We start from the raw sequence: 23873 nt of genomic DNA, 5'->3' as shown, positions 1-23873 counted from the left end.
AACACACCGCTGATTTAGTAGTCCATAATGTGTTCCGTCTTCATGGAGTCCCTGATGAAGTTGTCTCGGATCGTGGAGTGCAATTTACATCAAAATTTTGGCGAAGTTTTTGCAAGGCACTTGATATCAGAATCAATTTATCAACCGCATTTCATCCTCAGTCTAACGGGCAGACGGAACGCACAAATCAGACTCTTGAACAGTATCTCCGGTGTTATATTTGCCATTTGCAAGATGACTGGATAGATCTGCTCCCAATTGCTGAGTTTTCCTATAACAACACTCAAAACGCTTCCACCAAACAAACTCCCTTTTTTGCAAATGTAGGCTATCATCCAAATATCCTTCCAAAATTTCCCACCATGGCATCTATTCCTGCGGTAGAGGAAAGGATTTCTATGCTACAGCAAAATTTGGAATTATTGAAAAGAACACTAGAGACCGCCCAAGACAATTACAAGAAGACTGCAGATAAGCACCGTAGACCAGCACCAGTTTTTAAAATTGGGGATAAGGTATGGCTGTCCACCAGAAATCTGAAACTTAAGGTTCCTTCATCAAAACTGGGACAGAAATTTGTCGGACCTTACAAGATTATGGGGATAATTAGTCCAGTAGCTGTTCGACTCAAACTCCCGCAATTTATGAAGATTCATCCTGTTTTCCATGTATCTCTTTTAAAGCCTGTCATACCCAATCCTTTTCCGGAACGTGAACTTCCTCCTCCGAATACTGTGGAGATAGACGGAGAAGAACAGTTTGTGGTGGAGAAAATCTTGGACTCAAGAATTTTTAGGAACCGCCTACAGTATCTTATTAAGTGGCAAGGTTATGGACCTGAAGAGAATTCCTGGGAACCTGTGAATAATGTTAATGCTCCTAGACTGATCAAACAGTTTCATCAAAGACATCCTAATAGGCCGAATCAAGTGCCGTCCAGAGGCCGCTGTTGAGGTGGGAGTAATGTCAGGCATGGTCTGCCTTTCCCCATTTAGTTTGCCTTGCCCTCAAGTTTGCCCTCAGTTAAGATGGTGGATGTTGTCTCAACCGGGTGCCATCTTACTTCCTGTTTTGTATATATTTCCTGTCCTGCTCAGTAGACATTGCTTGAGTATTGTGTATAGCTCCTGCTTGGACAGTCCTCTTGCTTGGAACTCCTTCTCCGGATTGTTCCTCCCTTCTGCTTGCTGAACTACTCCTCCCAGATTGTTCTCCTGGCTTTTGCAAGTTCTGATTACCTGCCTGTTGTAGTACTACTGTTTCCCAGTCTGCTCGCTGCACCTCCTGTGTCCACCCTTGGTGCTTTCAGTGTCCTGTCTAGTCCCTGCTATTGGATTCCAGCAATATATCACCAGTATCGTGACACCTGGCCTGTTCCATAAGCTTCCAAGTCACAAGGACACCTGTCTCCTTGCAAATGGAGGGTGTGACGTGGCCACCACCAGCAGCACAATCATCACCAAGCCTGTCTGAATCATCTATTCAGCTTTCCTTCCCCTAAATCATGAATAGAAAGTAAAGTTTTGTAAAGGTGCTGCGCTGCTTCCAATATTCCACCAATATGATCAGCACCAATCAGCACCAGGCCATCATCAGTTTGACCATCCCCATCTTTTACCTGCTTGAAAAAAGCTCTTAAGACAGATAAGGAAGAAGAAGCGGAACAGGTGCCAGGCCAGGAGGAGTAAGTCGCTGGCGCAATGGGAAGACCACCATGGCCACAATGTGAAATACTATGTTGACTTCAGCTGAACCTCCACCACCATCAGATAGGGCACATAGTACCATGAGGAAGAATGTGACTCAGATAACTCCTCCCCATTCAATTTCTGGGTGGGAAAATTGGACATGTGGCCGGAGCCTGCACTATATGCCCTGCAGATGCGGTTCTGCCCTGCTGTCACAGTATGTGTTTAGCTGGCGGTGGAGTCATCAACCACAAGATGATTCACCTCTCTACAGCAAACATCCAAGCATTTATCAAGCCATGATAAGACTGAAGAAGCCTTGGATCCCATGCAACTTGGTTTTGCCAGTGTCAGAATAAGTTCAGCATTTCTGGGACTTGATTTTGAATTTTTCACTTACACAATCCCAGAATTTCAAATTACATTTTTTTTCAATTCAGAGAGAATAACTGGGTCTAAACACCTAGAATTGATTCAAACAGGATGAGAGGAAGGGTGTCTGGTTTTTCTATTGTTTCATCCATGTAAATAACTGGGTCTGAACACGCAGAGCACCTTTCTCTGCTATGACATCATTTTTTATTTAAATTTTTAATGATATGTAAATGAAAAGTACTTGACTTTTCCTAGCAAATTTTGGGCAGCGCACCATTTCAGCCCCCTAGCCCTTTCAATCCCATTTTACAGAATTTTTTGGTGTTAGAATGTAGGTCCCTAATGACTTTATGTTTGTGTCAAATATGATCCAAAGTCTAGGCACAGAACCAAATTTTGTCATGAAATTCAGTCAAACCCATTAAACCTGAATTTAGACCTACTCGCTCATATCTACTCCTCATATATTTTGCGCACGTTGCACTGAGATGATTGGACGGGAAAAACGCCAGAATGGAAAAATTCCTTTCAATTACTGCAAACTGCAGGTTCTGTGGCTCTAAAACTAAAGTCCAATTCCAATTCCAATGTGATGACATCCGTGTATAGAGAAAACTCAGTATATGTATAATATGTGTGTCTATAGTATGTGTCTGTGTATAGTCTACGTGTTTAGGGTACATATAGGGGCAGATTTACTTACCCGGTCCATTCGCGATCCAGCGGCGCGTTCTCTGCAGTGGATTCGGGTCCGGCCGGGATTCACTAAGGCAGTTCCTCCGACGTCCACCAAGTGGCGCTGCTGAAAAGCATCGGAACGCGCTCAAGTTCACCAGCCTATTCCTAGTGAAGGTAAGTGCAAGCTCCGTGACACTTTTTTTGTTTTAAATGCGGCGGTTTTTCCGAATCCGTCGGGTTTTCGTTCGGCCACGCCCCCCGATTTCCGTTACGTGCATGCCAGCGCCGATGCGCCACAATCCGATCGCGTGTGCCAAAATCCCGGGGCAATTCAGGGAAAATCGGCTCAAATCGGAAATATTCGTGTAACACGTCGCGAAAACGCGAAAACTTAGTAAATGACCCCCATAGTGTTCATGTTTGTCTTTACAGTATGTATAGTGTGTTACACATTAATCGGACTAGCAACTGTCAGCAATTAACTTTTTGCTGCATTTTATAGAGTAAAAATATAATATAAATTAACAATTATTCATAAGAATCCCAAAATTACTGATATAAAACCCTTTTATTAAAAGCATATTATACATATATATATATATATATATATATATATATATATATATATATATATATATATTAGCTGTAGCTCCCAGCGTTGCCCGGGATAGTATAGTAAATAATTGCTTTTAACTTGACAAAGACCTGCTGCGGTTGAAACGCACATCGGGGGTGCACGCCAGGTAATACTTTGTCCACTCACCTCCACACACTGGGGGTCATTTACTAAGGGCCCGATTCACGTTTTCCCAACGTGTTACCTGAATATTTCCGATTTGCGCCGATTTCCCCTGAATTGCCCCGGGATTTTGGCGCACGCGATCGGATTATGGCGCATCGGCGCTGGCATGCACGTGACGGAAATCGGTGGGCATGGCTGAACGAAAACACGACGGATTCGGAAAAACCGCCGCATTTAAGACAAAAAGTGTCGCAAAACTTGCATTTACCTTCACTAGGAATAGGTCGGTAAACTTGAGTGCATTTCAGTGGACTTCCCGACCGGACCCGAATCCACCGCAGAGAACGCGCTGCTGGATTGCGAATGGACCGGGTAAGTAAATATGCCCCTCTGTGTTTACTTTTCTGCCGTTTTCGGCGCTTATGTTTGCACTACTGTTTGCTCTTTATCTCAGTGTTATTTGGCCTACACTATCCTCTGTGTCACCCACACTTTATGCCATTTGGTGTTTATTTATACGTTTGTATATATCTGTGTGCTATTGGCTATATTACATTTTGACTATATTTATAGTATAGTAATTTATATTTGGACCTATTACCTGGCGTGTATGTATTTACTCTTCCTGAGATGCATTCATTTTATGACATATTTTATCACTGCTATGTTTAATAAAGATTATTCTCATATTCCTGTTGTGTGAAGCCTTGATTCCCTTTGCTCTTGTTTTTTTCTTTTCTGTAATTATATAACAAAATAGAATGGGTTAACAAAAATATTATATATATCTTTAGACTGTCTCACTGCCTCTGACCTTCTCTGTCATTGACCGTCCCTTTTTTATAAACTTCCATCTCTCTGGCAGTCTCTTTCAGTGACTGTATCTGTCACTTTCATTCAGTGACTCTCTGACACTCTCAGTGATTGTCTGTCTCTGGCAGTCTCTTTCATTGACTGTGTCTGACACTCTCATTGCAGTGACTGTCTCTGACACTCTCATTGCAGTTACTGTCTCTGACACTCTCATTCCAGTTACTGTCTCTAACACTCTCATTGCAGTGACTGTCTCTGACACTCTCATTGCAGTGACTGTCTCTGACACTCTCATTCCAGTGACTGTCTCTGACACTCTCATTGCAGGGACTGTCTCTGACACTCTCATTCCAGCGACTGTCCCTGTCTCCGAATGTCACTTTGTCTATGAGGAGATTTATCAGAAGTGTCTGAGGGCAGGACTGCTCTACTTGGCCATGGCAAACAATCAGAGCTCAAGTTTCATTTTCCCACAGCTGTTTATAAAATTACTGCTGATCTCTGATTGGTTTCCATGAGCAACTAGAACAGTTTTGCCTCAGACACCTCTGATAAATCTCCCCCTATCTCTGTATCCCTATCCATCTTACCTCACACATAAGCGTCTTATACTCATTGCCTGTAGTAACCAATCACAGCTCCGAGCTCATATTAATCACCTGTGGCAGAGCAGCAACCAATCACATCTCAGCTTCCAACTGCGGCAACAGCAGCAGCAGCAGACAATGGCTCCTGTATATGGTGGTTAATAACTGTATTTTGGAAAGTGCACTGTGAAAATGTTGACGCAAAACCAAGTCTATGATGTTCCCTGAGTCACAAAGAGCAAATTTGGTGTCTGTAAACGCGACGGTGCAGATTCATTTAGCGGACATACATACATGCACATACACACATACATATACACATATATACACACATACATATATACACACATGCACTCAGCTTAATATTATATATATATATATGCTACGTCCACTGTGTTATGGAGGTTCAAGAATATTCATGCTTTAACTGGAACCCTTTTTATTAATCTTGCAGAGATTTTATTTTCTTGTTGGACCTACTAATGGACAGAATAACCCCCAGAGACGGTGCAGACCCCTCCTCTTTCAGTTATGGTGAGGATCCCTCTGTTATTACTCCTTCTCTGTATACATATGCTGCACCATGATTCCAGAGGATATTTCATAGAAACTTACAATTATTAACTTGCTCCGGCGGTCGTATGTGCGTCCCCGTCTCTTGGGGGCAGTGCACCGTTGATTGGTGCTGACCATTCCCAGAATCCTTTATAATCCAGCCTCTCCCTGCCCACCCCGCCAGATCTTTGTGCCTTTTGAGAAAGCTTTGTTCCGAATGCCCTGTGCTCGTGTTCTGAATTCCCATTGTAACCCTGCTTCCGTTCCTGACTACGCTCCTTTGCTGCCTGTCCTGACCTTCCGCTTCATCCCGGACTCTGATCCTGTGCTGCCTGTCCTAACCTCCTGCCTGTCCCCGACTACGATTCTGCTCAACATCTTTGTATCTCGCCTTGGCCGCCACCACGGACAAAGTCACGCCTGTGGAACGACCTGGTGGTACCACGCCACAACAAGTCCATGCTGCTTTGCGGTGGGTTGTGGTGGAAACCGGGTACCACAGACTCTGGTCCCAGGTGTTGGCTCACGTAATCGTCCATGGTGCTCCAGTGGGTCCACTACCCCTGGTGCCTGATACCAAGTTTTTATAAATATATTTTTAGATACATCATTCTTGCAATAATTTTTTTTACCCACTTGTTTTCATCTTAGGAATTTGGTGACTTCCAATTGTGCTCTAATACATATATTTTACATCCCAATGGGCCACATTTATCAGATTAAATTTGGTCTATGTTGGTTATTTTTGTGTGCAAAATAATCGCATTGTTGGATTTTTTGTGATTTTTTTACATAATCTAATCTCATAGGTGTTTTTACGCCAAATGTATTATTATTTGCAATTTTGTAGAATTTTGTGCAAAAAAAATTGCACTCCACTACCAACACTCCCCCCCCCCTAACATAAGACAATACCAGCATATTAAAGCCACGTTAATAAATCTGATGAAAGTGGAGCTCCAAAGTCATTACCCCCATCGTGTGCATGTGACCCCCAGTATAATTAAAAGAGTTAAATCGCTATCCTCCAATTTGGTTTTTCATTTTTGTGTTTTCATTTTTTGCTCCCCACTTTGGAAAAGCCATCATTTTTTATGTTTCTGTGTACAGAGCTATATGAGGGCTTGTTTTTTGCATTCCAAATTGTGCTTGGGGTCACATACATGCAGTTGCCAGAGTAGTTCTTGGGGACCCCATTGTGTAGCCAGATATTGTTCCCCTCAATGTTTTTGTGAAAGGGGCTTAGACCGAGTAGTCCTCCTTCCTTAATCTCCTTCCTAGTAATGTTAGGGAACCATGTGCTAGGTTGCTCCTCCACATTCTTACTAATATGGTCTGGTCCCGCCTTCTATGCTTGATGTGTATACAGTTCCGTATTGCATATCTTTTATTCTATATTCTTTATAATTTATCATGGTACTAGTTTGTTTACTATCTGTTTTCTGTTTCTGAAATTTCGAAATAAAGAGCTAAATAAAAAAAATCTTGATATTTGTAGATGCCACTAAGACTGCTTACACACGAGTGAGTTTGTTGCATCCAACTCACATTAAACTCAAAGGGTCTCATTTACTAAGGGTCCGCGGATCGCACTTTTGGCGGATTTTCAGGTGTGACGGGTACTTAATTGGGGTTTGTGTTGCACGTGATCGGATTTTGGCGCAGCTGCGCTGACTTTCATGCGACAGAAATAGGGGGGGGTGCTGTCGGACAATCTGACTAATTCGGACTGAGCGCAGGATTTAAGATTCAAATTGTGTCGCATCCAATGCACTTACATGCACCAGGAAGAAGAAGGTGAACTCCGGTGGGGAAGCGACACATGCAGGATATCAGACGCACAATCTTAGTGAATCGCGGCACAGTGCATTGTCGTCGGCAATGCACTTTCGGGAACTCCGAGGGACCATGTAAGTAAATGTGCCCCATTGTGTGTTCTGTCCAGACGTTCAGCCCTAGCGCTGAACTGGTCTCAGCATGTCAGTTCAGTTCCGGTTGCTCAGCATTCAGGTCGGACATTCCGGGCAGCACACGCTACGGGTTTGATGCAAATTGGAAACAAACTCGCTCATGTGTAAGCAACTTTTGAAAGTTTGGTAAATTTGCCCGGTATAAATGTCTATGGTTTTCTATATTTCTCACTGTGCAGACAGGGTAGACTTTATAGACCGTCACCAATCGGATCTAATTCAATGGATCGCATACATAGATCTAGTTGTATCTCAGTTTTATGACAAGGATCTAGTCAATGTCAACCAGTTCAACAATGTGATGAAAAAGCGAACATCCAAGGAGAAGATGATAGAACTGTGTGATATAATCAGACACTGGGAGGAGGCTAAGAAGATTATGGGCTTTACAGTTATTCAAAGCTACAATGAAATGAGCATTGAAGACCGAAAAGTGGAGGAGCAGAAAAGTGTAGATCCTCCACCATCAATCAGCGGTAAGTCTGGATCTTTATCAGTCATTTCTTATCTGATTTGCTTTCAGGGAGGACTCCAGGTTAAGATGGGCCCATGGTTGACCAAGCCTCAGTGGGTTCCTTTTAAAAATATTAAAAATATATAGTGCCCCCCAGTCCATAAAGCAAGGACCCCTATATTAATGCTGTCTCCCGTATAATGTCTCCTCCAGTTTGTGAGTTCATGCAGAGCCTGTCCCATTTATTTATTGTAATGCCTTCTTCAATTCCAATAATTTCTCCCTCACCCTATATAACATATTTCTCCTTTTATTATAATTATTAAATATAGTGGCTCATATAAATATATATAAAATCACAGACCTCTCCCAGTGTTCCCATGGCCACCAACTTCACCGGTCCCTTGTGTCCAACGCGGCTCTTACACAGGTGGAGTGTCTACAGGACTAGGTGCCCAGGCAGGCATTGTGCCGCACAAAGTCCTTATTGCAAGTACTTTAATAACACTTGAGCAGCCTGAGCTGGACGTAATGAGATATTTCTGTGTGATCGTACAGTGCTGGCATCCAACTGGGCCCAGCCAGGAGCTCTTCTGACTTTAATGCTGGCAGCAGTGTGCCAGGCGATGATGGGGGCCTTGTCTACATAAAAAGTAAGTTGATATAACATATATCTAAATACCAGGAGCTTTGATGGCCTTGATGCTGGCAGCAGTCTGCCAGGTGATTATGGGGGCCTTGTCTACCATAAGAAGTAAGTTGATATGACATATATCTGAATACCAGGAACTTTGATGGCCTTGATGCTGGCAACGGTGTGCCAGGAGATAATAAGGGCCTTGTCTACCATAAGAAGTAAGTTGATATAACATATATCTGAATACCAGGAGCTTTGATGGCCTTGATGCTGGCAGCAGTCTGCCAGGTGATTATGGGGGCCTTGTCTACCATAAGAAGTAAGTTGATATGACATACATCTGAATACCAGGAAATTTGATGGCCTTGATGCTGGCAACGGTGTGCCAGGAGATAATAAGGGCCTTGTCTACCATAAAAAGTAAGTTGATATAACATATATCTGAATACCAGGAGCTTTGATGGCCTTGATGCTGGCAGCAGTCTGCCAGGTGATTATGGGGGCCTTGTCTACCATAAGAAGTAAGTTGATATGACATACATCTGAATACCAGGAGCTTTGATGGCCTTGATGCTGGCAGCAGTGTGCCAGGTGATTATGGGGGCCTTGTTTACCATAAGTAAGTTGATATGACATATATCTGAAAATCAATTTGTACAATCTCACAACTTGATTTAAAGGACATCTACCTATAGATTGACTGATACCCAGGCACAGATTGCTTAATAAATGTGTCCCACTGTGTGCGGGGACAGAGCTGGCTGAACAACCTGCTGCTGCTGAATTTAATGGCTGTGATTTCTTTGTCATCTGGCACCTGATTGCTTCTTACACAATATTTTTAGGGGTCACCTTTTTTTTTGAGTGTGAGTTACATATCTTTTATTATTATTAACAACAAAGCGTTATAAGGAGGAGCTTCTTTTTTTAATTTATATCTCTGATCTTTTATATTAATAAACCAGTTGCAATTCTGAATAATAGGGAATTTTGACTATTAGAGAGATGCCCCCAAAACTTTAAATGGGATTCCTCTAATGAACAGCAGAGCAAGACTATTTTCCACAAATTTTTTTATTTACAATCCTGTGTCTAGAATTCGCTGCATCTACTTCGATAATTAATAGGGAACCATCCCCAGGTGTGTATTGATGTGCGTTTCTCCGATATTCTCCCCTCAGGTGAGGTAACAGAACGTCATCATTCAGCTGATAATAGATGGATAACAAATATAGATCAAGTCCTGCTTAATCTCCGGGACCAGGATCTACTGACCCCCAAAGAATACACGGATGTGATGGAGATGAGAACATCCCAGGAGAAAGTAGGAAAACTGCGTAATGTCACAAGACACTGGGAGTTTATTAGGATGTATAAGGCTTATAAAGTTATCCAAAAATACAATGAAGACTTAACAACAACTGATCGACCACCAATAATCAGGGGTAAGTCTGAATATATGATGCTTGATAACTAATTGACTTAAAATGCAGCTGATGACTATGGTCCGCACGTGTCTTGGGTCAAGGGAGCCATTCTACATCACCAGGCCACGGATAGCAGCAGACCCGTGATCCTTAATTCTTCTGGCCCTGCCAGGGATGGTGGGTACACAGCTTGCCCCCGCAACGCTAGAATCAGGAGCCCGAGCAGGGTAAGTATACTATATTTTTATTTATTTATTACTTACCCAACCCTGGATTCCTAGCAAACCATTTCACGAATGGTGCATTATGGTAAGATATAAGGAGGTTTGTAGAAAATTGTGGTCAAATGGAACCTTCTTAATGGGCTCAAACCATAAAAGCAAAGTATAATTATGAGGCCGATGAAGTTCCACTGCTGCATTCTACCCTGTAGTGTATTAGGATCTTAGGAGAACTGCCATGGGGCCATCAGGATGGACAGACACAGATTACTTGTTGATGCAGATGCTGGTTATGTGTTTTGACCTTCAAGAACAACGTTAGTGTCTTCGTTAGACCTACGGGAAAATAAGGTGTAAGCAAAAACAACGAATTGTATGAAAATATGGATAAATGACGAGTGTGTATCATATTTAAAAAAGGGATACACCATCCTAATATCAAAGAATGATTGTAATAAGTCTTGTCCTGTCGTAGCTGGTGTCCAACTTTGTGTTTCCAATTTTTACAAAGAAAGAATGTAGAACTCCAAGCTTACATTGTGGGTAATGTGAACTTGCCTACAGGAGTCTGATATATTATATCATCGGCAATAGAACAGCTTGTAATTAGTTGATCAAAAACTCCTGTGATTCTCTATATTACTATATACCTAGAAATTAGGGACTTGCTGCTGGTAGAGGCAGTAACCAGCAGATGCAGTAACCAAAGCATGAAGAACACAACTGGTGGTCCACCGGCGATTGTCCTCACTCATTAGAGATGAAACAATAAGTAGCCAAGTATACCTGGATTATACAAAATACCCCCAAAAATCCTACTTGTACCTCATATGACACACACTGGTTGGAGTAAGATAAAGTATTGTATCAAGGTACGGTGGATTCAGTGGAATGACCTGACCCTCATTTCGTGATCAAACACCTTGCAGAAAAATATACAATGAATGTCTATTGCTTATCCGGTGGTGGATCTGGCCAACAGAGCAGCCCCAGCCGGTAGCTCCGACTCACAGAGGGGTCCAAATCTAACAGGTTTTCCTTAGGATTTTGGGGGGTATTTCATATAATCCTGGTATAGGTCCATGTTACATGCCCACATATTGGTTACTTATTGTTTTCCGGTTTCATCTCACTAATAAGGGAGGACAAGCACCGGTGGATTACCAGTTGTTTTGTGTTTCGAAACCAATTGTTAATTTGGATGAAAGCAGTGAGGCAGGAGGGAAGTTGAGTTAGTAGTGTGTTCAGTATATTGGAAGCTTTTTTTAGAAGCAACCTAGGAACTGAGCTTATAAATCCAATAGTCCTCCCACTGAGAGTCTTTGAAACCTATTGCCAGAGCATGATGTTTCCCCCATTGCACATTGCCAGGAATTGTAACATAATCAAGGCTGTTACAATAGTACAGGCTTAAATAAATCCCCCCAATAAGATAGGGAATATTTGGGTAAGTGGTGGGTAACCAACAGCCATGACACAGCCAGTCACTGGGTGCTGCATATGTTGCTGGTTGCATCATTAAAATAAGAGCCATCTTGGTCTCAAAACGTCCAGGGCACCACATGAAGGAACTGTTCTAAGAAAACTCTAAGTCACAGGGGCAGATTTACTTACCCGGTCCAGTCGCGATCCAGCGGCACGTTCTCCGACGCTGATTCGGGTTCTGCCGGGATTCACTAAGATTGTGCGCCCGATGTCCACCAGATGTCACTAGGTGTCCACTAGTTCACCTTCTTTGTCTCGGTGCATGTGTGTGCTATTCTTGCGACACAATTTTTTTTTAAACTTCAGCGGTTTTTCCGAACCCGTCGGGTTTTCAAACGGCCACGCCCCGGATTTCTGTTGCGGGAAAACCGGCGCCGATGCACCACAATCTGATTGTGTGCTCCAAAATCCTGGGGCAATTCGGCGCAAATTGGAAAAATTCTGGAAACCCGGCGGAAAAACGCAATTCAGACCCTTAGTAAGAAGCAGAAGTAGTGCAGTGTTTATCTTATTACCTTTGATGATAGGAATGTCGGCAATGTGCGTTTACAGAATTTTCTGTGGTGAAGTAGCAGATTGTATCATTTACATGAATCAATGACCCAGGCAGCCTCCTCTTGGACTTACCTTGGTGGCAGTGACAGCAAATGTATAGACACGGAATTATCTAAAATATGTAAAAGGGACCACCCCACGCCCCCCTCTTCCGTCACACTACTCTATAGCAACAATGGTTTTATTATGGTCTGAATCCAGGGATAGGTTTTAGTTATGTAGTAATGACCTGTTATTAGAACAGTTTCTTAAAGGAAACTAATTGATTTGATGCATTATGAAGCAAACATACCTTGAGAATGCTGTAGCTACACTGATACAGGATCATATCTTGGTTAATCCCTGAGCTGAGTGGTTTTGCTGGAAAAACAATTATAACATTCAGGACCTTGGGAAATCTGGGTCATTCTGGCAGCCTTGATCAACATATTAGACACTGAGCTTCTAATTATACATAGAGGTTAGTCAAGCATGACTAATCAACCTAAACTGGATGACTCATACACAGCAGCTGGGGGATGGTGCAGCAATTGATTATTCTGTCTGGCAGGGAGAACAGTGATTGCATCATCCTCTCCTGCAGAGAAAAACTCACCTGCTAGGAGAAGCACTGAACCAGCCATAGAAGCAACAGAGCTTCATTATCATAATGTTATAATTGTTTTATCAGCAAAACCGCTCAGCTCAGGGATTAACCAAGACCTGATCCTGCATCAGTGTAGCTACAGCATTCTCAGGGTATGATTGCTTCATACTGCATCAAATCACATGGTGGGTTTTCTTTAATAATCAACTTAAATAACACAAATCTGTGTACTAATATACAAAGAAAAAGGTTGTCAAATAAACATTCTTAATTACAGGCAGTTCCCAGGTTATGTACAAGATGCAGGTTTGTTCTTAAGTTGAATTTGTATGTAAGTCGGAACTGTATATTTTATAATTGTAACCACAGCCAAAATTTCTTGGGTCTCTGTGACAATTGGATTTTACAAATGTTTGATTGTCATAAGAACCAGGATTAACAATAAAGGTACATTACAGACGCCTGTGATATCTGTTACAGCTTATTATTGTAGTCTAGGCCTAAAGTATAGTAAATTATCAACATCCAGAGGTCCGTTTGTAACTTGAGGTTGTCTGTAAGTCTAAAATAATGAGAAACTCTGTGGTCTTGAATTTCTGTTGTATCTTAGAGCTATAAATATCTTCTCTATCTCTACATTTACAGAAACTAGTCAGGAGCCTGCAGAGCCTCAGGCAAGTTGTCATAAGATGGACTTCAGTTGCGAATTTTGTGGTCAGGTAAGATTTTTGTTATGGTTAAAAAAATTACCCTGATGGTCAAAACAGAGGGAAGTTAATCTATTATTGATTTTTTTAAATGTAGGAACAGGACCAGGACCAGGTTTTAGCAGAAGTAGTCAGCGAGAGAATTGGTAGCAGGTACCGGTAAGTTCTGCTCCCCGAGATGAGTGGAGGAGACAGCTTGGCGTGTCCATTCATCTCTATGGAGCTGATGGAGATTGCTGAGCATGGTGAGACCCCCACCAATCAGCAAGTTAACCCCTTTAAGCATTAATGCAGCAGCCAGACTTGTCTATATATCAATGCAATGGGTTAGTACATGCAGAATGAGTATCTTTTCATTGTATACTCACTGTTGAACACAAAGTCATAAAATTATGTGACATTTTAGGCATCATTTAGGATTAGTGATGAGTAGATTGGACCAAACCAGCCATGTTCTTGTCAGGGCTGAACAACTTGTGTTCGGCTCCTCCAACCTGGGTCTCATGACTAGCCTAAGAAAAATTGTGGCATGTACTGTATGTGCCACGAGTAACAACCGTGATTAGTACCAGAACCGATTGTGGGTGGTTCCAGTGGGCATGAGCAATCGGGTTCGATACCCAAATCTGATTCTTTACTGGTCCTCTCATCCCTAGAACGTACGTTATTAATCCATCAACCATCTCTTGGTGTTACAGATTAGAGGTGAAATCTCCGGGGCTCTACCACTGCAGGAAGACTGGGATCAAATTTCAGGTGAAAGCTCCAGTTATTATTGAATATAATTTGGAGGCCTGGAGTGATCACTTGAACCATTTTCAAGGGAATTATGAGATTTTGGGCCCATTGTTTAACATACAGACACACGGTGAACCAAATGCTGTATCGGCAGTGTACCTACCTCATTTCCTGTGCTTAAAAGGTAAGTCCAATGCTGTAAGAGGTCCCAGGTGTTGGTGATGCATGAAAAAAATAATGTTCACAGATTGTGATTATAACTAAAGAGATATATACCCTAAACACTACTGAAACTCTGCGCAAGATAATGGGGTAGATGTGAGCATAGAAATGATTTACAGGCAGTCCCCGGGTTAAATACAAGATAGGTTCCATAGGTTTGTTCTTAAGTTGAATTTGTATGCAGGTCGAATTTTATAATTGTAGACCCAGACAATTTCTTTTTTGCCCCAATGACATCTGGAGGTTCAAAATTTTTTGCTGTAATTGGACCAAAGATTGTCAATAAAGCTTCATTACAGACACTTTACAGATGATCATTGTAGTTTGGGACAATAGTAACATCCAGAGAGGTCACCAGAGGTCACAGTGGGCAGAGGGATCTGTCTTTAACTAGGGGTCGTCTGTAAGTCGGGTGTTCTTAAGTAGGGGACTGCCTGTATCTGGATTATTACAGGAAGGAATCCACATACGGCTGCTCTGGATAAGACATTCTTTTCTTCTCTACAATCAGCGACACACAGTGGAAGCCGGTAACCCAATACAATGTACATGATGAGCCCCCTCTATGGAGAATTTATTAAATGCTCATAATATAGAATGGAATCAGCTGAAAACAAATGTCGAAAATCCATTGATTCCAATGACTATTGTGTTTAAAGGGTTTAAAGAAAATTAACCATTAGAAAAAAAAAAAAGAAATACTCCCCTCCGCTCCTCTTCATCTAGATCCCGGCATTGTCCGTCACTAGTCTTGACATGCCAGGATTACCTAGAAAATGAATTTGTAATTAGCAGCACGGAGAGCGGGGACAAGATGTCCAGGTCTTCGGGCTGCTAATTATGCATGTCTCAGCCCCTCCCTCTCCCATGCTGAGAGTAATGGAGAGTGAGGAGGTGTCACACAAGGGAGAGGGAGGTGCGGGCATAGTTAGCAGTCTGGAGTGCCGGAAATCTCATCCCAGTGCTTCGTGCTGCTAATTATAAATTTCTTTTCTAGGTGATCCCGGCGTGTCAAGCTTAGCTTAGCTTGGGTAACACCGGTGTCAAGGGGAGCTTTTTTAGTGTCAGCTAAAAAATATTGACCAAATGCAGAATGTTCTTTGCTTTGTTATGAAATTAAGTCAGAATGAAACAAATAGAGGAATGAATGGATAAGTGGATGCTCATACGTGGTGACTGTCACCATTCTGCTATATCAGGCATTTGTGGCGCTACAACTATGCCCTGGTGATAGTGTAGTCTCATGAAATGTGTCCATCCATAGAGGTTACTGTAATAGCCCACATGTCAATGATTTCAATGATTAAGACATAGAAAGTCTCTGAACTTCTTCCTCTTCGTGATACAAGGTCATTGTTGTATCTTACAGGATTTAGAGGGGACACATCACAGATTAAATGCGCTCACTTTAAAGATGGAAACCTGACACTGGAGACACCCACCCGGATCGACCCATTTTATATCACAGTGGAGGCTCCCACATTTTCATTACTTGGGGCTCTCTTTGGATTTGGTAAGAAAACGATCCCGATCCATGGAATAGTCCTTATTTATTTCACCGTATTGTGTAAAGGAGACCCGGAGGAGGAGCACCGGATCCATCTGTATGTACTGCCCCATACAACAAACGCAGAAGAGGTAAGTGCTTTCTAAAGTATGAGTATATGAGTACATACCGTGATTAGCCATATTGATATCCACTGCATCTACCAGGATGACAGACAATCCCTCAGACGAAAGCAGCGTGTCTATATTTTTTTGTTAATAAAGTATTTTTGTACATTATTTGGTGTATTGTCCTTCGTGATTACTGTAGTATACAACTAGAAGGCTGATACAACTTAAGCTCAAAGAAGAGCTCAGGGGAGGAGCTGTTGGGCAATTTATTAGTGATCACGTGCTCCAGTACACCAAGTCCAGCTACAATTCTGGAATACAAATCCATATTTCACAGTCCTGCTGCTACTAACCACTTGCACAAAGTTCTGATTACAGTGATAACAATAATAATGATCGCATGGATTCATTTTAATATCATGTTTTAGGACCTTGACAGAACAAACAAACACCATAAATATCTCAGAATCGTAAAACCTGAACATACCAGGAATACTGTGTACACAAATATGGATTACCTTGTCTCGGGGCATCCAGAAGTGTCCGTCTGTCCGGAGGTATTTTATACTCTGAATATCCTGTGCATTATGATACTGATGGGTGTGGATAGTGACGCTAGGTAAGTAGCTTAGCAGTGGGGTGACTGTGTAATGTAGGAAGATGGGGGGGAGTATGGGAGATGGGAGATGCACGGGAGCAGTGGCGTAACTAGAGTCCACTGGGCCCTGGGACACAATTCCTAAGGGGTTTCTCCTATCGTACCGAAAAGTCCAAATAAACTGCACTTTTTTGCCATTTTGCAACTGATAAAAATCGAAACAAAAAAGTGGACAAAAGTTTGTAAAAGTTAGATGTGAAATGTTTTAAAATCTATTAAAAACTAATATAACCGAAACAAGAAAAAACACATTTCCGGCGTTTTCCCGTGGGCTCCAATTTTACGGCTTTCATTCTGTGCTCCAAATGATACTTTCTCTTTATTCTTTGGGTCAATACGATCACAGAGATTTATATAGGTTTTATTAGGTTTTAGAAGATTTTAGAAAAAATTTTAATGTTTTGTGCAAAAAAAAAAATATTTGACATTTTGCCAAATTTTTTAGCCAGTAACTTTTTTGCACTTTGGTGTACGGACCTGTGGTGTGAGGTGTTATTTTTTGTGGTACGTACAGGCAATTCTTATTTGACACCAATTTAAGATCTATATGACTGTTTTATCATTTCATTTTTTTTTATTCAAATAGTCTTGAATGAAAATTGGTGAAAAAGTGGCGATTCGGACATTTGGGCCCTATTTTCTGTAACCGTGTTCACAAACGAGAATAATCTTTTTTTTATATTTTGATAGAACGGGCATTTTGGGCCATGGCAATATCTCATGTGTCTATGCTTTTTACTTTTTGTTTTTAGATGTTTTCTTGGTGATTTGAACTTGTGCTTTTTTTATTTTATTTTTTTTTACTATTATTTCAGACCCTGTAAGGTAATTTAACCCTGCAGGGTCTGATTGCTCATTGCACTACTACTGTATTGTGGTATATAGCAATTTTACTGATGGCAATGATGTCATGGGGGGCATCGATTGCCCATCCAAGGTAACTACCTCGATTGGGGCCAGCACCAACCATGGCAGTAACAGGGGAGTGTCAGCTGTATTATACAGCTGACACCTGCTGTGTATGGAAAGAGCTCAGCCCGTGAGCTCACCCCCCGCAGTACCTGTACGGTATAGTACGTCCTGGTGCACAAAGGTATAAATAGTTAATTTGAAGAAGATATCTCACAATATCACGGTGTGTTTTATTGACCAAGCAAAGCAGCTGCACACACGGTTGAGTGATCACAGTGCAGAGCCGGAGCCACGCAGCAGGCAGAGTGGTCCGCTAGCAGCAGCATAGTGAGACACCACAAGGAAGCTACTTCTCTGCCACTGTCTGCCACTGATTGGATGGTGTCAGAGAAGTTTAGCATATACTCACACGCCCCCACTGGTGCTGGAGCTCCTCCTTTCTGCCGATCCTGGACTTAGAATAGTCAGAGACTGGTATTCCGGGAACGGTGGGGGCTAGGAGCAAAATTCAAAGTGCCCCTGAATTAATACATATGCCCCTACATCCTGGTCTTTGGAGCTTGATATATTTGGGGTAAAGAAAGGTCCTATTTTAGCAAGCTGCTTCAATAAAGGAAAGAAAGACAAAAAAATAGAGTTTAATATGTAGAAAATGGAGGCTGGGAATAGAAAATTTGACCAGGCTGGTCTTCACTTTGAAACAGACTTTACTCTAGCTCCCCAAAAAAAATTCTTACTGATCCCGTTATTTAACGTTTTCCAGACTCTAAAGTTCCAGTCGGAGCGGTACCAGTACACGGAGATCCAACTAAAGAAAACAGATGCTGAAATTTTTTTGTCCGTCTCTGAAGAAGTCACTAAAGATCCCGTCTGGACGACTCATCTGAGACAAAGTGCGGCTTCTACTTTACTTTATTCCGTTTCCACCCCCATTTTACTTTGCTGTGAGGATATTTATGGTATTTGTTTCTGTTTTAGGTGACATGAAGAACACGATCCAGTCTCTATTGCAGCTAATACAACATGAAGGTAGGTGAATGTATAAAGGGCCATTCTGGTAGGATACATAGGACCATATCCAACACTGTATGGCCTATGATACAGTTTTAACAAGGCATCGATTTCCCTACTTCTATATTTCCCTACATATTTATCGGACTATAGGGCGCACCAGATTATAAGGCGCACCATCAATAAATGCCTGCTAAAATGTCTAGGTTCATATTTAAGGCTAGCTGTTAGTCCTGTTTGGTTCCCTGTGGCTCTCTTTCTTTCCCCTGTTCATACGAAGTACAGTTCATATATAAGGCGCACCGGACTATAAGGCGCATCTTTTATTTCTGAAAAAATCAAAGGATTTTTTTGTGTACCTTATAGTCCGAAAAATACAGTAAGTGACCTACTGCTGCACACAGTCTCAAAAAATCCCTTACTGACAGCGATATGAGTGAAGCGGATTCATGCCTTATGCGCATGCGTAGTCGTATATCCTTGTGCACGTGTAATAGGTGCAGCCGGTGCACTATGAATGCATAACAAACATTGTTTCTGCTCGATATTAACTATTGCTGAGACCCGCTTCCTGCTGAACGTTGGCTGTGCTGGTATCAGGTTCTAATGGAGTAGTGTTCTTCTGCAGCAATCGGTGGAAAGGATCGGCCGACTCGATACTATACTAAGATAGTATATTCTTTAATGCTTCAATAAAGTAGAATAATTTTACCAAGCACGTATCGAAGTATTGCACTTCTTCTTCAGTGACAAAACTGGATATAACTGCTATCAACTGCAATTGTGTGGGTTATATTGGCTATTACAGCTAATATTGTATACAGGCGGTCCCCTACTTAAGAACACCTGACTTACATATGACCCTGAGTTACAAACGGCCCTTTGGATTTTGGTAATTTACTGCACTTTAGCCCTAGGCTACAATAAACAGCTGTAACAGTTATCAAGTGTCTGTAATTAAGATTTATTATTAATCCTGGTCTTTATGACAATCCAACATTTTTAAAATCCAATTGTCACAGAGACCCAAAAAATTTTGCCTGGAGATACAATTATAAAGTATACAGTTCTGACTTACATAGAAATTCAACTTAAGAACAAACTTGCAGAACCTATCCTGTACGTAACCCAGGGACTGCCTGCATTATTGTATTGGCCCTGCCAATACAGTGGGTGCAAAGACATGTAATGGATTCCATACAGAAACGTCCCACAAACCTGGTACGGACTCCTTTGTACTGATAGATGCTGGACCGGTTCAAATGGACTCGAACCGTTAAACATTGACAACATGATTTGTGTGTGTATGAAAGGTGGGGGCTGTTCTTTAAAATGTTATGTTATAGCCGTGTAATGGCCCAGAAACGCTTGTGCCAATTGATCGTATTTCTCATTACAGGATCCTGTGCATCTCTTCCAGGGCAAAGACTCCATTTTTTGGATGAACATCGAGCAGATCTGATCCAAATGATCTCTGTTGTAGACCCTGTTCTAGATGATCTCCTGGGTCCACATCTATTAACAAGTGAACAGTATCAGACTGTGCGCAGCCAAAACATCAACCACGAAAAGATGAGATGGCTCTATGACTATATCAAGTCCTGGGGTAATGAGGACAAAGACAAAGTCCTCCAGAGTCTGAGGAAACACAACCGTTCCATCATCAATCATCTGGAAAGGGGCTTAGTTTGACACTGGACCAGATAATCTCCAGATAACGCTGAGATCCAGGAGGCATCTCAACAGAAAATCTATGGAAGCCATCCGACGGTCCTGTATCGGTAGTGTCACAACGAAGGCAGCACTGTCCCAGGGTGGTCACCCCAGAAGGTTCATTATTAATGATTATGATCAGTCTAAATGGCCATATCACAGAAGAAGGGGTCTCTAATTCATGTATGTGATGGGCCAGAGGACAAGTCAGGTTGGGTTTTGAAAGCCACTTGGTGGATAAAACCTCTTACCAAGTTCTTCAAAACTTTTAAGAATCATCACACATAGTAATTCAACTCAGGTTGAACCAAGATATTACAAAACATGAAAGTCAGCTTAGCTGAAAGAATACATACTATATACATTAAATATCCACAAAATTACATTACAAGTGTATCGTACAAAAGCAGTCAATCAAGAAAACGGGAGCAAGTCGAGGGAGGCTGACACAATTCATATATGATATCCAACACGATGTATGCTAGGTTAGGCCAGGACTTGGGTGTAGCATACGTTCAACTGGTCACCCCTCTCTTCTCCAGAGGGAGCCATGCAGCTTGGCCGTATATACCGGAAAGGGTGGCCCAGGGCTATATGAATAATATGGGCCCCTACAAGTCCGGCATTCACTTCCTACATAGGGTACTAGGGTAACAAAATGGTATAGTATGAGTAGCATGCAGCCAGAAAATTCAGGTTGTATGAGAAGGAGATAAGTATATAACCAGTGATGTATACTGTGCACAGCAACGTGCTCATTATTAGACTCTTTCTCAAATGAAGTGCACTACCCTGGGAGGTAGTAAATGCTGAATAACCACTTACTCTTGACTGAGAGCCCAGCACCTACCAAAACAACAGGCACAATGTTGCGTGTTTCGGCACAATGCCTTAGTCTGGGGGTGGACACTCATGGTCCCACCCATTAACCTCCCACCAATTAGCTATAACCTCAGGAACCAGCGAATTGCCAAAGAGCTTGAGGATGCGTTCACACGTTCAGTTTTTTAGATGCAGTTTCTGTTGTCCAAACCAGCAAAAAATAAAGGAGGAGCAGCTTCTCTCAATGATAATTTCTCATCCATTATCAGCTACAAAAACTGCATCTGAAAAACTGAACATGTGAACGGACCCTCACACAGTTTCTCTTCTCCATATCTGGAATGAGGGTCTATTCTTCATACTGTACATTATAGCAGATTGTTTTAGTTGAGAAAATAAATATAATAAATGTAAATAAAATGTATAAAAAAAGATTTCATATTGTTCAGTATTTAAAATACTAACCATGACTTACAAAGACGTCCACATCCTGTCCCCTCCATATATCATCCGATACCGTCCCATATGTTACCTGTGTTCTGCACTGGACCTTCAGCTTCTGATGTGTCAGGTTGTCCCTCACCTTCCAAACCTTCACACATAACCTGAAAACCAACCAGTTCACAATCACCTACAATACACTGCAGGGGCATAACTACAGGGGTGGCAGCCTAGGTAGCTGCTATGGGGCCTGCAGTGTCAAAGGGGCCCGGCATCTGGAGTATTGGGTGTGTATTGGGTGTAATTATACTGTATGTGTGTGTGGTCTGTATATAATGTATTTGAGTGTGTGTGTGTGTACAGTGGGTATGGGAAGTATTCAGACCCCTTAAAATTTTTAACTCTTTGTTTCATTGCAGCCAATTGGTAAGATCAAACTTTTTTTTTTGTTCATTAATGTACACTCTTTGTACATTAATGTGCACCCTGTCATGAAAAAAACTGAAATATAGATATTTTTGCTGATTTATTAAACAAGAAAAACTGAAATATCACATGTTGGAACTATCCAAGTTTAAGAATAATTTAGAGACGGGCCGGGGCCCTCCCCCAGTGCTAATGCTGAGAGATAGGGACGGATGGGTGGGGCTGGTCCCTGCGTTGGGCAGAAGCTCCATGTGTGTGGCCACTGTGCCCCTATAAACAAACAGGGGCACAGATCCTACGGACCGTGTCACGGGACATCAGCGGCGCCAGAGGAGGTAAGTACATGTTTATTATTTTTAAATTGCTCGCCCCAGCCCGGCCCTGAGTAACTTCTTAAACCCGGATAACCCCTTTGCTGTGACACTCAAATTGAACTCCTATTCTGTCCATTTCCTTCTGATCCTACTTGAGATGATTCTAATCCTTCATTGGAGTCCAGTTGTGTTTAATTAAACATGTTTAGCAAATTTATTAAACCTGATTGGCCCTTATTAGAAAAATCACATACCTCACAGCCCACAGCTCACAGTGCATGTCAGACCACATGAGAATCATGAGGTATAATAAACCCCCCAAAAAGCTCAGAAACAGAATTGTGGCAAGGCACAGATCTGTCCATGGTTACAAAGGAATTCATGCAACACTCAAGGTTCCTAAGAGCACAGTGGCCTCCATAATCCTTAAATAGAAGACATCTGGGACAACCACAACTCTTCCTCGACCTGGCCGTCTAGCTAAACTAAGCAATCGTGGGAGAAGAGCTTTGGTGAGAGAAATAAAGAAGACCCCAAGATCCCTGAGCTCCGGAGATGTAGTAGGCAGATGGGAGTCACCTATCACTGCGGCCTCCAGCAGTCGGGGCTTTATGGCAGAGTCTGGAAGCTTCTCCTCAGTGCAAGACATATGAAAGCCGCATACAGTGTGCATAACACATGAGGATCCCCGACTATGGGGAATAAGATTCTCTCAGATTGAACTTTATGATGTGAATTCTAAGCGGTTCTATCACCTGCCAAATACAATCCCAGCAGTGACACAAGTCATCTACGTCACCTATAACATGTCATATACAGCAGTTCCTTGTTGCCTAAAAGATCTGATATGTGTCTAGTAGATGTAATTTAATGATCTACAATGCCCCTAACTTTAAGAAAGGGAAAATTCCTTAGTTAAAAGACAAGAAAATAGACCAAAATGGTTTAATCCCGGACAAACAGAAATGATGGGAACCTAACATAAGCAAAATGATGAAAATGTATAAACCTTCATTCAGACCAATAGACTAAAAAATAGACCAGAATGGTTGACGGGGACTTTGGTAGAAAAAACTTTTGTAACTAGAAACAAATGTCCCTTCATTTTTGACTGTCGAGGATAAGACCGTTTTGAATTTGAATTTCCATTAAACCAGAATTGAAACAATTTTTAGTTCAAAATTCCATTCATTGGAAATTGAAAAATTTGAATTTGAAGTTAAAAATAAATCTGAAATTTAAACATTTTGGAATATGGAATTTTCATTAATCCAGAATTTAATCTTTTTTTTAATTTAAAGTTCTATTCAATGGAATTGAAACACTTTTGCAAATTTCCATTAATCGTGAGTTGAAAAATATGAATTTCCTGTGCTGTCTTGGTGACTTCCTCCTCGTGCTGCTATTTTCCACCCAGTTGGTACATCGCAAATGAGGCAGTGGCCGGGCAGGCCAAAGTTCCTCTGCAGTGTGGATAGGCAAGCAATAAGATCTGAAGCCGAAAATGGGAACGCACGCC

General features: G+C 41.8%; 1 protein-coding gene across 2 annotated transcripts in view; it reads left to right on the top strand.

The window, feature by feature from the left end:
• The window catches only part of LOC140128354 (NACHT, LRR and PYD domains-containing protein 1b allele 2-like), a 42013-nt gene extending 20440 nt beyond the window's left edge, over positions 1–21573 (top strand). Inside the window, exons 8-18 of one of the 2 annotated variants that reach the window (XM_072149989.1) lie at positions 5338–5417; positions 7588–7884; positions 9681–9944; positions 13419–13492; positions 13578–13639; positions 14179–14402; positions 15810–16078; positions 16486–16614; positions 18391–18520; positions 18606–18656; positions 20038–21573. In XM_072149989.1, coding sequence (XP_072006090.1) covers positions 5338–5417; positions 7588–7884; positions 9681–9944; positions 13419–13492; positions 13578–13639; positions 14179–14402; positions 15810–16078; positions 16486–16614; positions 18391–18520; positions 18606–18656; positions 20038–20330 — 1873 coding nt within the window. In that variant the 3' untranslated portion in view covers positions 20331–21573. Of the gene's footprint in view, positions 1–5337; positions 5418–7587; positions 7885–9680; positions 9945–13418; positions 13493–13577; positions 13640–14178; positions 14403–15809; positions 16079–16485; positions 16677–18390; positions 18524–18605; positions 18657–20037 lie in introns of those variants that run through there. The other variant, XM_072149990.1, reaches the window with a different exon arrangement.
• The last annotated feature ends 2300 nt before the right edge of the window (positions 21574–23873 follow it).

The sequence above is a fragment of the Engystomops pustulosus genome, chromosome 4 (assembly GCF_040894005.1).
Source record: "Engystomops pustulosus chromosome 4, aEngPut4.maternal, whole genome shotgun sequence".
Lineage (NCBI taxonomy): Eukaryota > Metazoa > Chordata > Amphibia > Anura > Leptodactylidae > Engystomops > Engystomops pustulosus.
This window is presented reverse-complemented; position numbering and strand designations above follow the sequence as displayed.